Source organism: Dunckerocampus dactyliophorus, chromosome 18 (genome assembly GCF_027744805.1).
Source record: "Dunckerocampus dactyliophorus isolate RoL2022-P2 chromosome 18, RoL_Ddac_1.1, whole genome shotgun sequence".
NCBI lineage: Eukaryota > Metazoa > Chordata > Actinopteri > Syngnathiformes > Syngnathidae > Dunckerocampus > Dunckerocampus dactyliophorus.
In genome coordinates this window covers 12,582,193-12,597,927 of record NC_072836.1, presented here as the reverse complement: position 1 = coordinate 12,597,927, position 15,735 = coordinate 12,582,193, and the positions used below count along the sequence as shown (strand labels likewise).

Here is a 15,735-nt window from a genome sequence, read left to right as displayed (position 1 = left end):
GTGATCATCTCAAAGCAAGGGTCCTCATAATGTGAACACCTTTCTATAAGGACCGAGCCTTATTACACTCAGGCTTTCTGCAGAAATCAGCCAATCAAATGTTTGACATGTTTTCTATTTTACTGCCATCGACATTAGAATTGGGGGGTAAACTCCTTTTCCTGGCAGACCACATTGGACTTCCACAAGTAACTCGGACACCTACATAAATTCATCATATATCATATTATATATTATGACTTAAAGGCCCTTGCATATCATCATTTTTAACAACAAAATTGAGGATAGTCACAAGTCAAGGAAAAATTGTGGTAAGGAGATAGTCAGGGATACAACTATCACATGTTGCATTTAAAAAGGGTTTGCTAACAATGGCAATGCTTAATTTATTTTGAACATGTATACATGTTACACTGGAATGCATCACATATAATTTACAATTCCACATGTCCGAAAAGGAGTAGGAAGAAGCAAATCTTATTTGATCCTACCACCCATCCGTTTCACATCAATTGCTAACACATTTGGTCACTTCCTTTATTCAACATGTACCCTTGACCAATTGTGGATAACATAAAGAAATGATAAGGCAATATTTTACAATAGTGTTAGGTTTCCATTGAAGAGAAATAAAATATTTAACATTCATAGTAAATAAATTATAATTACATAATAAGAGATGAAGAAGTGGATGAAAAACATTTTCTTGTCATGTGTTGCATTAAATATTGTGTAAAAAGTTAAGGAAAAAAAATAAGTCTTTGTTTTTTTTTTGCCAAAATGGAAAGAACAAATATACAGCATTAGTTTAACTGCATGGGTGGCTTTAATTAGCCTGTTCTGCACATATTTTCAAAACAGACGGGAGTACAAACTTGTTCCTATCACTCAAGTGAAGTTGAATGTTCAGAAGAGAGATGTGTGACGAGATCTAGTGTCCTGATATTTTTGTTACAGAGGGCAGCTAGAGACTGTGACCTATGGCATCACTACTGTGAATGATAATACACATAAAATGGAAGTGGAAGTGAGCCAGGCAGGATCGGAGTCACACATTACGTGCTTTGCGCACACGATAAGCCTTGCAGTCTAAGCTGGCCTCGGTGTTCCCCGCATCACTCCTTTGCTACGGCTACCGCGGTATTAATGTCCAAGCAGAAGCTGTAGTTATTCAACAGCTCATCAAAGAAAGCGACAGAGACAGGATGTCGGACTTCGAGCTTCCTTTTGCTTTAGATTTGTCAGAACAAAAAAAAAAAAAACTGGGACTGCATCTTCCAACAAAACCTTTCATGCTACTTGTAATAGAGATGTACTGAACCAGTTGTTCAAAACTGGGTTTTTTACTGAATCGGGACTCATGAGTATTTGTGTCTGTTAACTTGTTCACTTAACTCACTCCTGCAACTGTTAGCTAAATTTTAAAAAGAAAACAAGGTAGCATGTCAATTGCTTAACTGTTACTATGCCAACTGATCTGTCCCTTGCCTCTGTCTCCCCTTCTTTATCAAATGCTGGCACTTCCAACTTTCTTTGGTTTTATTTGGCGCTATTGAGGTGAGACACACTATTGAATTCAAGAAATAACAAAACACGAAGGTGGTGTCTGTGTTGATCTCACTGACACATCTTGTCTTTGGCAACAATCACATCTGCAATGAAGGTAAAAAGTAACTTTAAATGTTAATTTATCCCTTTCATTCATCATTGATGTGCATTTCATTTTATGCAAAAACTATAAATGCAAAACTCTAAAAACATGTTTTGGGTAAAAAAGTTTGGCTTATGGCACAGATGAATTGGATTAACATTATTCTTATGGGACGGACCTTTTGGAACGGTGGAGCATGGCGGCGAACGCTGCTCTTCGCCACTGACCATTAAACTGTCACTACTTCACTTCAGACCTCCTTCAAAACTGATATAAAGATTAATATGATAATCTCAATCTGATCATGACTGCATGCTAACATTGAATTCAGTGGCGCCCCTAGTGGTAGAAAATTCACATTGCGATAATTGCCCTCCAGATGCTCCAATCCTCTCCAAATTGTATTTAGTGCATTAGGTCAAGACCTGGCCCCTGACCACTTTGACTCACCATATTCCAACTTCCACAAAACAGCCCTATCAAACAACACCAAACCTTGCATACATTATAACACAATGACCTTACACAACTTCCGTCAGATGTGCTTATTTTCCACATACTGTATTGTTGATTGTAACTTCAGGCTACGTCGTCCACACTATAGATATTTTCCAAAACGTGTTACAAAAATCTCTATCCACACGAGTGGAGCAACTAGCTGACTTGCATTATAACACCCCTGTTCATCAATATAGTGAGATACTAGATGTACAATGCCGTGCACATTATCTTTATAAGCAGTGCCCAGGAACCCTAATTAATGTTTTTTTAATCGTCTGTGTGTTATGGCATAAACACACAAGTCTACTGCTACATGAAATGACAGCATCACCCACAATTCAATAACTTTATTTTTATAGCTTTCTACTGTTTAAGGTTTAAAAACATAATGTTTCACATTTCTCAAAAAGCTCTGTTTTACTCGTCCACAGACACACTGAAGCCGCATAGTTTTTAAAAATCTTTTTCCAACAGTACATTTTTTAAGGACAAAAACCTAAATTTGCATGTGGACTAGAAGCCAAAAGACATACAGTAGAAAAAGGTGTTTTTAAATTTCCATATTTGTGTGGACATGGCCTCAGTTAGCCAGGATGCAGTAGCCCAGGGGTGTCCAAAGTGCGGCCGGAGGCCATTTGCGGCCCGCGGCTGTGTTTATCAGCCCTCGACACATTTAAAAAATACAATTAAACAAGAAAACTAGCAAAAACAATAACAGAAGTGTAAGGAAGTGCAGTAATTTTACGAAATATCACAATAAAGTCATAATATTAACAGAAAAAATGGTTTTACAAGCATAAAGTCGTAATACCATGAGAGCAAAACAAAATTGTAATTAAACTAAAAATATTAAACAAAACATATTTACATGGGTTGGTTTACAAAATGTAAAATATCAAAGTGGCCCATGCATTCTTTGATTTTACCGTATGCGGCCCTCGGTGGGAAAAGTTTGGACACCCCTGCATTAGCCCCAAGAGCAAGACAAACAAACCGTTGCTAATTTCAAAGATAATGTCCAACAATGTAATGACTCACAAAAAATAGCTTCTTCCACATCCTGATTTCCATCAAGGCAGGAAGTCAGGATGTGGAAGAGTCCCAGGAAACAGATACTCTCCGGGAGTTAGCAATGATGACACGAAAATAGATTCCCCATGAGCGGCTGGATGCTTAGCTCAATCTTCTGGTGTTAAAAATAATTGCCTCCCGCCACCCGTACATCTGACTGACATAAAATCCGTCATTCATGACGGGATGTATGGAAATTGGGGAACCAATGTGACACACATAGGTAGACAGTGATTTTGGTTTGAAGGTATCATTTGTCATGAAAAACAAAACTCATAATGTGGTTCCAAAAGCTTGGAACTTGACTGCGATTACGGTCTATGAAAAAGGCCCCACACCTTGTGGAGGTCCGTACATAAGTTGCATTATTTCACAGTGTGATGGGAATTTGCCATGCAACATGTTATATGGGCACAAAAGGTCAGAGCTTAGCGGATAAATGTATATTTGCATTTGAGTACTTGGACCAGCACACCTCGCTGGTTGCGTGTACCAGTCAGTACACCACATCAACTGCATGCCCCGTCTCCAACTTGCATAGTGTTAGCATTGTTAGCAGTGTGGAGAGTGTGACTGGAGTGAGTTGTGGTCGATAGCAGCTCCTGTGTGAATGTTCTCTGCATATGTGTTCTCTGCTTGTTAATAAAGCGATTGAAGTGCATCAGGAGTCTCTCCTTAAAGGGATAGTTCGGATTTTTTGACATGAAGTTGTATGACATCCGCATCAGCAGTGTAATCCAGCAACAGCGATTTACCCCCAACTTGGTCCCCTAAGTCCAGTTCTGGTCGGATTTTGGTGATGAAGAACGTAGATCTGCTTAGTTGCTAGGGACATTTACAGTAAGTAAAGAGTTTGGCTTCTCAAAACAATATGCATTCAAAAGAGTAATACATTTGCATCACAAAAATGCCTTGGCGTTATCTAGGTCTCCCGCCGTATCCCTGCGCACTGCCGCCTGTGCAGTCATGTGTATGTGATAAAGACGCTTGCATCTTCTTCCGCTGTGGAACACATACGTAAACAAGATGGCCGCGGCGCTCCGTCGCCGAAGACGAGTGGCATTGCCGCGAGTCTCTTCATTCACATGAATGCACAGGTGACAGTGTGCAGGGATACGGCGGGAGACATGTAATGCCAAGCCTTTGGTGAGGTCACATTTTTTTGGGAAGGCATTTTTGTGATGCAAATGTATTACTCTTTTGAACACATTGTTTTGAGAAGCTCTTTAAATGTCCCCAGCAACGTAAGCGGATCTACGTTATTCATCACCAAAATCCGACCACAACTGGACGTAGGAGACCAAGTGGGGGGCAAGTCGCTGTTGCTGGACTACACTGCCATCCAACTTCATGTAAAAAAAAAATCCAAACTCACCAGGTGTCACTAGGTGTCAGTAACGCTATATTGATGAGACAATAGCCTCTGCAGGAAGTACACGGCCAACGTTAACGTGTGAGTCTATGTTATGTCTTAATTATGTCTAAGATGTCTTATTTTCTATTATGTCTACGATTGTGTAATACGGGTGTAAAAGTGACTATGGGGTGTTATTTGATGTCCAGGGGGCTCTAATAATGATAAACACCATATTTAGAAACAGGTTTCTATGCTCTAACTACGAAAATATCCCTTTTATAAATAAGGAATCCTACTTCGCGGAAATTTACTTATCACGGTCGGGTCTGGAACCAATTAACCGTGATAAAAGAGGGATTACATGTATTATACACATGGAACAAAAAATGAAGGGATGGATTGCTTTTTTCAAACTACTTTTGTCTTGGGAATAACAAGGAAAAAAACATTGAGAAAGACGTACCCAGAGGGATAAGGTTGTTGTGAGAGACTGATGGGCCACTGCCGATGACTGTACTAAGGTCATAAGCTGCCGGCATTCCTGTATAGGATGATAAGAAACACAGCAATCACCAATATTCTCTTAAGAAAAACACCCATTGTATCAGTGGCACCAATGACATCACACTCTTTGAAGAAGTGCATGCGGTGTTTGTTGAGAAGGACATTATGGATTACAACAGGGCTTTTTTAAAAAATGTTTTATTTTTTTAAGTGTGGGATATTTCTTACCAGTACACAGAATTCACAACACGTCCCACATTTCACTAATATCCGTCACTATCAGTTATTGTGTATGCCTTTTGAGTTGAAGCTAAGCCTTAAATGCACTCCACAAGGTATAAACACAAATTTTCTTCTCTCCCTAGACTGCTTCTTCAATCACCAATTGATTCGTCCTTTAACAAAGTTTTAAAAAAAAAAGTTAGAGTAAAATAATTTTTCTTCTCATTTTATACAAGCCTGAACTTAATTCCTCTTTTGTTTTTGTTTTTTTAAACTAAAGATTTAGTACTTTAAACTTGAAGTGCATGGTCGCAGATGACTATACTGCACACCCCACTGGACATCCTCTAATTGTTTACTATACTGGATGAAAATCATATAGCTGATCTGCAAAACTACCACAACCATGACATCTAGCACAATCTAATAAAATGTATGAATAAAATGTTTTTTTTGTTTTTAATCTGCCTTTACAAAGTTAATGTTCAATTGTGATTGACACAGTCAGAGGCATTAAATTAAAAATATGTTCATAAATGCAGTCTCATGTTTTGGCTCTCTCAGCGACAGTTCCAGTCAGAAATTGTTCAGTGCTGTTTGGGGGAAAAAAACATTTATTTAATCAAAAGTTTAAAAAAAAAAATTCGGTGTAACATTTTTCTAGGTACTAAATATCCCATGTTACGACATGGACACCAGCGGCTTATAGGCAGGTGTGGGCTATATATGTACAAATCTTTTTTTCTCTTGAAATGTAGTGTGTGTGGCTAATATACCGCTGCACTGTATAGTCCGGAAATTACGGTATTTAGAGTTGCAATGTTTAGCGCCAATGCATAGAATTGATTGGCTGGTCAGCACTAAAAAATTGCCGTGGATTCATTTTCATGGTTGATTACGCCTACCAAGTTGACTAATTGCATCAGCACTAGTTAATACATTTTCAAAATCGGATTTAAGACGTTTTATGAGATTTTAAAAGGTTTTTTTGCCATTTTAAAAGGCCTTAAATTTAAATTGAGATTTTAGGCTTTGACTTTTCGAATACCAGGGGCTTTAAATGAAATTTTTCCCTGAGGTTCTAGTTCTCTCTATTTAAACATCTGCAGATTTAGGAAAAGAGGGTTTGTGTGTTCTCTATAACCAGTATTATGTAGTATCCTAACTACCTTTTTTGTAATATGATTATTGATAAGGTGTGCTTTTTAAATGATTTCCCATATTTCAAAACAATAATTCAAATGTGGTAACGCCAGTCAGTAAAGAGTATGCTCCTGAACATCGGATGCATAAGAGCAGGGTGTCGAAAAGCCATCAAAGAACTGGCTGAGGAGGCACAGAGAAGGGTAGCTTCTGGCTGTGGCTAAAGAGGAAGCAGAGAGGCATTGGGGAGTGACTAACACCTAGGGCATCAGCGGGGTGGCAAGGAGAGATCCCTGACATCGCTCCGCCACCAGGAAGTAAAGTAAACACTGTTTCGAAGGAATATAACCTGCGGAGGTGCTTTCAGAAAAAACATCAAAACCCCCATTCTTCCTGATTGGTGGGTGGGGTAGTTCTGGATTTTCAAATTTGGACCATTGCCAATTATGTACATTAGATGAAGACATCATCTAGCGGCGCCATTTCTAAACAACGGCAGACGTCCAAGATCATCATTTTAAATAATTGTACAACCTACATGCATATGCCACCATCTTGCCAAGGTCTGGAAGGAGACCCACGCCTGTGCCATTCCTTGCCTAAATCACCAAAGTGCTGTCTCATGTCATGTGGGGTTCAGCTGGTTTTCTTTAATGTACTGTAAGAGGAGTGTGGTTTTGGTCTTCACGTGCCTTGAGATACCATTTGTTGTGAATTGGCTTTTGCTATAAATAACCACTGACTTCACTCTACATTACTTGAACTGTGTTTGGACGGTATCTGTTCTCTAACTTTAATGCAAAATGTTTTCCATATTGTCAACATCCCCTTTCTCATATATTGCATCGTAAGCAATCACCACCATTGCTGAATTTCTTCTTTCATGCTTTACGGTAATGGGCATACATTGCAAATGTGTCACTCAAAATCGTCCAGCACACCATTTCCTACCTTCCATCACCACTGAACCATTACCAGTTTGCTTGCAAAGCTAAATGGTCCACAGAGAACACCCACACAGACCCACCTATCATGTACAGTAAGGGGAGGCATGCAAGGCAGCTCTTCATTGACTTCAATACCATCATCACAACTGGTTAAATTACTGGACCTGGGACTGTCACAAACCATCTGTTTTTGGTGAGACTTGCTGTCTAACTGAGTCAGAGTATGCTCCAACCGCTCCTGAAACTGAAACTCTTCACACCTGATTGTACCACTGTACATCCAAACAACAAAATTATGACATTTGCAGGTGATAACTGCAGTAGGCCTCAGTTGTAGACATGAAACTGCGGTTGTATAGCGCTTTTCTACCTGCAAGGCACTGAAAGCGCTTTGACACCGTTTACTCATCCATCCATCCATTCATTTTCTATGCCGCTTATCCTCATTACTGTTTGCTCATTCACCTACTAAATAACTCATGATGGACTACAAGGAAAAAAAAAAAAAACAACTCCACATTCGCTCATGGAAACCAAAAAATACACAATACACATTTTGGGATATTTCGCTTTGGGTGCAATTTCAGGATAAACTTAAAATGCACCTTCTCTAAACTCTAACAGTTTCAATGTTGCAGCACTTTTTGTGCAACTTGTAGTTCTCTAACAAGGAGCAGAACAGCAAAAGTCACAACAGGTGTTTTTTTGTTTGTTTGTTTTTTAACAGAAAGGCATAAAGTATGCCATTCTGTGTCCATCCAGTCTCTCTGCATCTGTACTGCAACCTGCTGATGACATTAAGCCAAAGGTGTCAAACTCAACTCAAAGCCCACTTTACATTGGGCAAAGAATATTCATCTGAACTCAATGAAATTTCCAACAATTCTATATTGAAGCATACTGAAAGTACTAAAACCTTTTGTCGTAAATTACTTAAACTATTTAACATAACTGGTTAATTAATGTAGCACACTCACATGTATTATCATTGCACACACACAGATGGTCATTTGAAGTTGCATCATCCATCCATCCATCCGTTTTCTATGCCGCTTATCCACACTAGGGTCACGGGCATGCTGGAGCCTATCCCAGCTGACTTCGGGCACGAGGCGGGGTACACCCTGGACTGGTCGCCAGTCAATCGCAGGGCACATATAGACAACCTTTCACACTCACATTCATACCTATGAACAATTTAACATGCACGTTTTTGGAATGTGGGAGGAAACTGGAGTACCCGCAGAAAACCCCTCGCACGGGGAAAACAGTGGCCTAACCACTAGGCCAACCATGCGGCCCCAAGTTGTGAACATGCATGCAATAATCCAGGGTAAAAAAAAAAAAAAAAAAGTCCAGATTTTGATGTCACATGAGTACTGGTAAATAAATAAGTAAGCTGCCAACATACCACTACCAATATCTGTGTTTGTGTCTGTTGGTTCCTGCTTGATAGTTCTAATTTCCTGTTTGTCCGGGCTGGTAATTAGACGAATGGATCCGGTCCCAGGGCACTGTACGATGGCTGTCCACTGCTCTTCAAGAGGATGGGTTACAGCAGGGGTGCTCACAATTTTTCAGCCAGGTATCTCTTTATTTGACAGCAGACAATCATGAGCTATGAGAAAACTCACAACAAGCTCATCAACCCATCGGAAATCGCAGGTCATTACTCAATATAAGTCTGACTCATGGGGTCATCTTAGAACGAACGCTAAAATCATCAACTTAACACTCAAAAGGTACGTTAGAAATATACAAGACAAGTACCAATACGTGTTTAGAATAACAAACAACTATTTTAACGGCTTCCCAGCAAAGCATTTCATTGTACATGGCTGCCGGGGCGCTACAATGATTCATTCAGCTGCTTCTGTACAACTTTTGCCTTTCATCAAGCCATTTCTGATCCCAAAATGAACAACTAAAATAAGTTATTATTTATTGTACCCACAACTTGGATAAGGGACATGACTTTCGTCAGAGACTGTATGAGTGTTGCCAACATTGCTGAAGAGCCTGCCAGTGCTCAGCTCAGACCATACGGCGTACTCATCGTCACATAAGGTAGCCTCTTTTAAAGATGATGCAAAAGACATCCCGTCAAAAGTTTGCTGAAGTTAATCGGTCCTTTGGTCTGATGAGATCAAGATAAACTTGGTTCAGACGGAGTCAAAGTTGTGTGGTGGCAACCAGGTGAGGAGTACAAAGACAAGTGTGTCTTGCCTACTGAGTGTCATGGCCTGAGGCACTGCTGCCAGCACTGGAGAGCTACAGTTTATTGGGGGAAGCATGAATGCCAACATGTATTGTGACATACTGAAGCAGAGCTTGATCCAACATAAGGACCCCAAACAGATCTCCAAAAGATAATGGGGTAAAGGTGATGGTTTCTACATGTTGTGTCTTGTTATTTTGAGGGGACATCAAATTTACATTGTTACACAAGCTGTACACTGACTACTTTACAATGTATCAAAGTGTCGTTTTTTTAGTGTTAGCCCATGAAAAGATGTAATAAAATATTTGCAAAAATGTGAGGTGTGTACTCACGTTTGCGAGATACTGTATCTTGTCAACTCTTGATCGCAATTTGGCAAGAGTAACTACTAACATTAGCTATCATTGAACATCTGAAGCCTATCATAACAACACCATGAATGTAACTTGTTGATCACCTCTCTGGGACTACTTTTGGGTATATGTACGTGCCATGGACATGTAGGTGAATACCAACAGCTGTTAGGGACAGCTAGGAACGCCAGTAATTTCATTCAGACTGCACAAAAATTGTCAAAATATACAATTTTGTCATCTATTCTTTTAAACCACTATTGGTAATATGCTAGCCGGCGATGGTGGTGGTATATATTTTCATTTAAAAAAAAAAAAAGTAATTTGAAACAAGTAGTATACAGTCCCTTCAAATACAGAACACAAATTTCTCTGTACATGTACATTGTTCATGCGACAAAGATCTTTCTTCAAAAGTTTAGAGAAGGTCAAGGTCTTGCCTTGAAGGTGCATTCTTGCGTCATGAAATTTCAGTACCCCTACTACTACTGCTGTTACTACTACTACTACAATACTCCAAACTTTTTGTGAGCAGTGTAAGTCAAGGACTTAAGGTTCATGCGTGGCCATACAGTTGCTATAGTTTAACTGTGCACTGCAATGACAATAAATCTTAATTATTATAACATCTTTTTGCATTATTATTTAGGTTACATAAATATTGAGACTGGTTGTCTTTTCTTTTTAAGCCACTGAATCTGGGTACATACGATAAATTTTTTTTTTAATGAGGTGTGTGTCCAGTTTCATTTGACATTTTTATGTTTCTTATTCACCTGACACAGACATCCCTTGACTCATGCTGTAGCCTACACCTGTGTTCCAAATATTCTCCGATGGGGAGGTGTAATGTGACCCAGGAGGCGGGTTAGGGCTGGTACCCGTGTACCTGTGAACACAAATATACACGTTTGATATTAGTGAAAGAGAGTTCTCCCTACTTCAGCTGGCGGTGCATGGTGCATGATACAGCCTAATAATTTGATTTAGTGACCACCAGGGGTGTTACGAGACAGGACAGCCAACTCACGAGACGAGACGATGCATGAAATTGTGTGGGGACCGGGAAGTCTGGGCTTCCCTACTGAGACTGTTGTCCCCGCGACCCGGACCCAGATAAGCGGAGGAAAGGGGATGGATGGACGTTGACATGTCAAAAAAGTACTTAAATTGTTTGATTATGCTTAAACATTAGTTCGACAGCTGCAAAGCCTCTATGCTGAGGCGGTTAAGTTGGCAAAACAGCTCATGGACATGGTTTCTGCACATTGAAGTCCAGTTCCAACTGCTAGAAATAACACAGGACATGACAATGTACTTCTATATAGTGGCCGCACTGGACCTCCACTTTCTCCCACCACGCGAACGGTATGACGGGCAACATTAGTGGTTTTGAAACCGTGACATTTTCATATCATGGTATACCTTGAAACCGGTAGCCATCCCATGACTAGTGTATGCTAGCGGCACCGCCTCGTCCCACAGAGACAGAGCGCCTGTATGACTAACAAGAGACCCGACGGTAGTAGACCTCTTGACTAACTAACAAGAGGTCTCACTCTGTTTGCCGTTGAATATGTGTATGAAGTGTATGAAGCGTCTAGGTCAATGTGTCAATAGAGGGCTGACACTGCAGGTTTTCCAGCAGGTGATTTAATTTATGAGCTCCTTCCCTCAAACTGAAGAAGGCATTGATCTTTAAAATCTCTTGCTTTAGTGACCGACTGGAAAGAAAACCTTCAGTTTCTCAGCCCTCCATGGCACGAGTTTGACAACCCTGGTCTAGGTGCTGTACCAATGCACAGAGTGAATCCTCTTCCAGCCTGTTTGGAGGCAAGAGACAAGGAAAACAGACACATGTGCATGGCGATATATGGAGGACGGCAAAATCATCCGACTTCATGTTAATTTATTATGCGAGTCATTTATTTAGTATCGCAAGACAGTTTTTTTGTAAATAAGAAATCTTGTCACATTTTCATCTCTGACACCCCTACTGACCATATTACCTGAAAAAGGGGTTCTTTAAATCCAAGAGGTTGCTGGACTTTGAACCAGTCTGGTCCACCTGGGCAACAATACTGATGTCGTAACTTTGTCTGTTGAGAAGGGAGTTCAGATATGTATTTTTCAGCATCTTTCAACAACAGTTTCACCCTCAAAAGAAAGTCAGCAGCATTAAATGAAATTAGTTTGATTAAATTGCACCAATCACAAAAAACATGGTTATTAAAAAAAAAAAAACACACACAAGGTAAGCTCACCAGAAATCCTTCGACTGTTTATAAGAAGTCAATTTCGGAAGTTCATGGTTTATTATAAAATATCAATTTAATGCTTTAATTATACTGTTAACTTTGTGAAAACATCTCATTTTACCTAGCCACCCATCATTAAAATCAATGCACAGTGGTAGTAAATGATTCCTCAGCCTTCTCGATGAGTATCCAAAAAACCCAAGGCCAGGAAAAAACTAGCGGAAAGCAGATATTTACATAAAACAATTAATGGTTTGGTTAAAAAATAAATAAATAAATGAATATCTACCATTGAAATGTGTTCTTGCATCAAATAATACTGAGTTAAAAGAAAATAACATTCAGGCTTCGAGATAATGCTGGGCCCCGTTGCACAAAATTAGGATAAGGGATTAAGCCGGGATATCTTGGTTATCCTGGCTCAACTTATCCATGATCCAGCTGCACAAAAGTGTGATAGATGTTCATAAGTTACCATGTTGATTTATTCTGTGGAGTTAGCCTGCTCCAGATCAGGCCAAGAGCCAAGACATATTTAATCTCATCGCTTGTCTCAGTCAGCAGTCACCATAAATGGAAACAATTATTTCACTGCCCGCTACACATTATCACATTCAACTACACCCACTGTCTAAATAATTTTCAACATTTGTCATCATTCATTTCCATCATTGTAGATAAATGATTTTAGATGATGTTGCAATCATTAGATGATTTATTAGGTAATGTACAGTTTCCCCACATACTATATATAAAATACACATTCCATATTAATACACATCTACAAGATAAATAGGTTATACAGTCTGATGGAGTTACTGTACATTTACACAATTTCATTCACATCTGCAGTCAATTTCACCTACAATTTCAATGGATTCATAATCACCGTGTGACTACGTTTTCAGTGATGTTAATTATGTTGGTTAATGTAGATGTATACTACAGTGTATTAACCAGAAGGCTTAGCACTCGACGGGAAGTCGGAAGTTTACATGTTGTTGAAGCTATGAGTGAGTAATGGTGATGTGCTAATAAAGCAAAGAGTGCATAGATATCAAACACTGCTGTTCCTGATTTGTTAAACATATCATTAATTAACTATTTACATTTTAATTACAGTAGTACCTCACATAATATAAACCTCCTTTTACATAAATTCCATTGAACATAAAGAATTTATGTAAAGTTTTTGCATCGTATTACAGAAAAAATTCCATATAACATAAAGCGTCAAGTCAGTGCAAGTTATTTTTTTTCCTATCAACTTTATTAATGCCTCAAGTCGGTGCAAGTTCAGACGAACACTTGGTGACGCCTTCTGATGCATCACGCTCTCATTGGCTGATTTTCGGGGCACCGCCTACACTCTCATCTCATTGCCTGAGTTATACAGCACGTATGTGAGTTTGTGTGAGAGACAGGCTTGTCCCTTCAAACTCCTTCCTCTTCGTAGTCCCCCTGAAACTAACTTCAACAATTAAGTTAAGTTACAAATTAAAATTTTGCACACAGCATTATCGTGTAGTGCGTGTGCGTTTGTCTGTGAGACCAGTTGACTCTTAGACTCTTTGAGTCGTGTTTCGACTCAGGCTAGTCCTCCTCCTTTCTGCCTCCACTTGCGCTCCTGATCAAGACATCTGGTGAACGGTAGGATTGTTTTTGTTTTTCAGTTTTATTCATTTACAGTAATCTTATTTATTACCTTATTTTATATTGGAATGTTACTGTACTATGTTTATGCTAATGTTTTCTTATATTTTCCCACCATTTGCTGGCCTTTGAATATTTTGAAGTGTTAAAGGGGTGAGTTTGGGAAGATCTTGGAACGGATTAGGCTATTTACATGTATTTTACGCTTCGTATAACATAAAAACCCTATAACAAAGGTTCTCGGAACGGATTATTTACGTTGTAGGGGCGTCTACTGTATGATGGTTTCAGCGCAGCAGTGTGTGTGTGTATTTCTGCATTACTTACAAGTACATTAGGTCCCCAACTTACGAACATCCGACTAGCGAACATTCGGAGATACAAACGCAAGCCGACTGGTCTATATTTTCATGTATTTTGCCTTGTAGTAACTCCATCAGTATTTATTTTTTTTAATTTTTTATTTATTTATTTATTTATTTATTTTTTGACGAATGAATGCCTTTATTTTGACATTAAAGTCATTTGTTACGCAGTGAGGTTTGCAGAAGCAGAAGAGAAGAAGAAGGTGACCTTGTCCAGGCTGCAGGTTTGAATCCTCAAGGAGGTTTTTGATATCTGTTGACAGGACTCCCCGCCTTGTGATCCATCAGTATTTATACCGCTACATGCTTGACCAGTAGAGGGCGCTGTGCCACTGCTAATTGGACCAACAGGTAGAGGAAGAAGAGAAAGAGGAGAGAGGAAGGCTAAATTGTAGTTGTATGATACAACCCGAACAGACCGTGTGATTAAAGTTTATGAAGAGTTAATAGGCCTGCTTAATTCTACACCACCCACAGAACACTACCTCTTTTAGAAGAGTCTAACGACAACGACGATTTGTCCTTTTTTCAATAACAACTTCTCCACCTCCACCACGACGACGTGCTCGACAACTCCTCTTCAAAGGTAAATAACATTTATCATTACATATTATTATATCATTACATATTATGTTTTTTCATTAATTATACTCGTTTAATATTACTACTACATCCAAACTCATATTTACATACATACGCATATATGTACAGTATATAAGTATACACGTAAATGTAGTACCTTTATAATTGGTAATACCTTTTGTTGGACTTACGAATAAATCGACTTGCAAACAGTCATCTGGAACCAATTGTGTTCATTGGTTGGGGACTTGGTGTATTGCAAATCGTCTCTGCAATACTTTGCCACGCTTTCTGTCTTTGTTTTATGACTGTGGCAGTGTTGCCTTTCTATTTTTATTTGCTCTTTTGCGTCCTCGTAAGTATCTATAAAGATTTCCACTACCGTCGGGGGAAAAGTACGAAGCTCTCGTTGCCATGGTGAATCGGTGACTCTGATCAATAACAGGGTCTATTTAAGGAAGCCACGTACATGTATTGATCCGTGATTGGTTTCACCTGGCTTGATTAATCCATGTCTACTCATCCTGGCTTGGGTTTTGTGCAACCAATTAAGCCTAGATGCTCTGGTTTCGGGATAGTTGAGCTCAGCTCAGTCATTTATCCTGGATATCTGAATCTTACTTTCGTGCAACGGGACCCTGGTTTTACAATGTGAGTTTACTTATTCAACAATCATACCGTTTGTTGGCCACTAGTAGTGCGGTGCCAGACAGTGTATCTCCAGCCTTGGTGAAGAGCGGAGACTGCAGCAAACAGCGTACCTGGTACCAGTGAGTAAGAGGCTCTGTAGGTGCAGTGGACAGCCATACTGTCATACTACAGGGAAGGACAAAAGATGAGGACAAAGATATTTGACAAGTTTAAGGCAGCATTGGCCTGCTTGCGGGTAACATTAAAGGAAAACTGC

General features: G+C 39.4%; 1 protein-coding gene across 4 annotated transcripts in view; it reads right to left on the bottom strand.

Moving 5' to 3' along the window:
• The window catches only part of carm1 (coactivator-associated arginine methyltransferase 1), a 44,715-nt gene that overhangs the window by 1,514 nt on the left and 27,466 nt on the right, over positions 1-15,735 (bottom strand). For 2 of the 4 annotated variants that reach the window (XM_054758873.1, XM_054758875.1), the window contains exons 11-14: positions 15,507-15,644; positions 11,980-12,069; positions 10,747-10,859; positions 5,044-5,121 (exon numbers count right to left, since the gene is read on the bottom strand). In XM_054758873.1, coding sequence (XP_054614848.1) covers positions 5,044-5,121; positions 10,747-10,859; positions 11,980-12,069; positions 15,507-15,644 — 419 coding nt within the window. The remainder of the gene's footprint in view (positions 1-5,043; positions 5,122-10,746; positions 10,860-11,979; positions 12,070-15,506; positions 15,645-15,735) is intronic. The other 2 variants (XM_054758874.1, XM_054758876.1) reach the window with 1 other exon arrangement.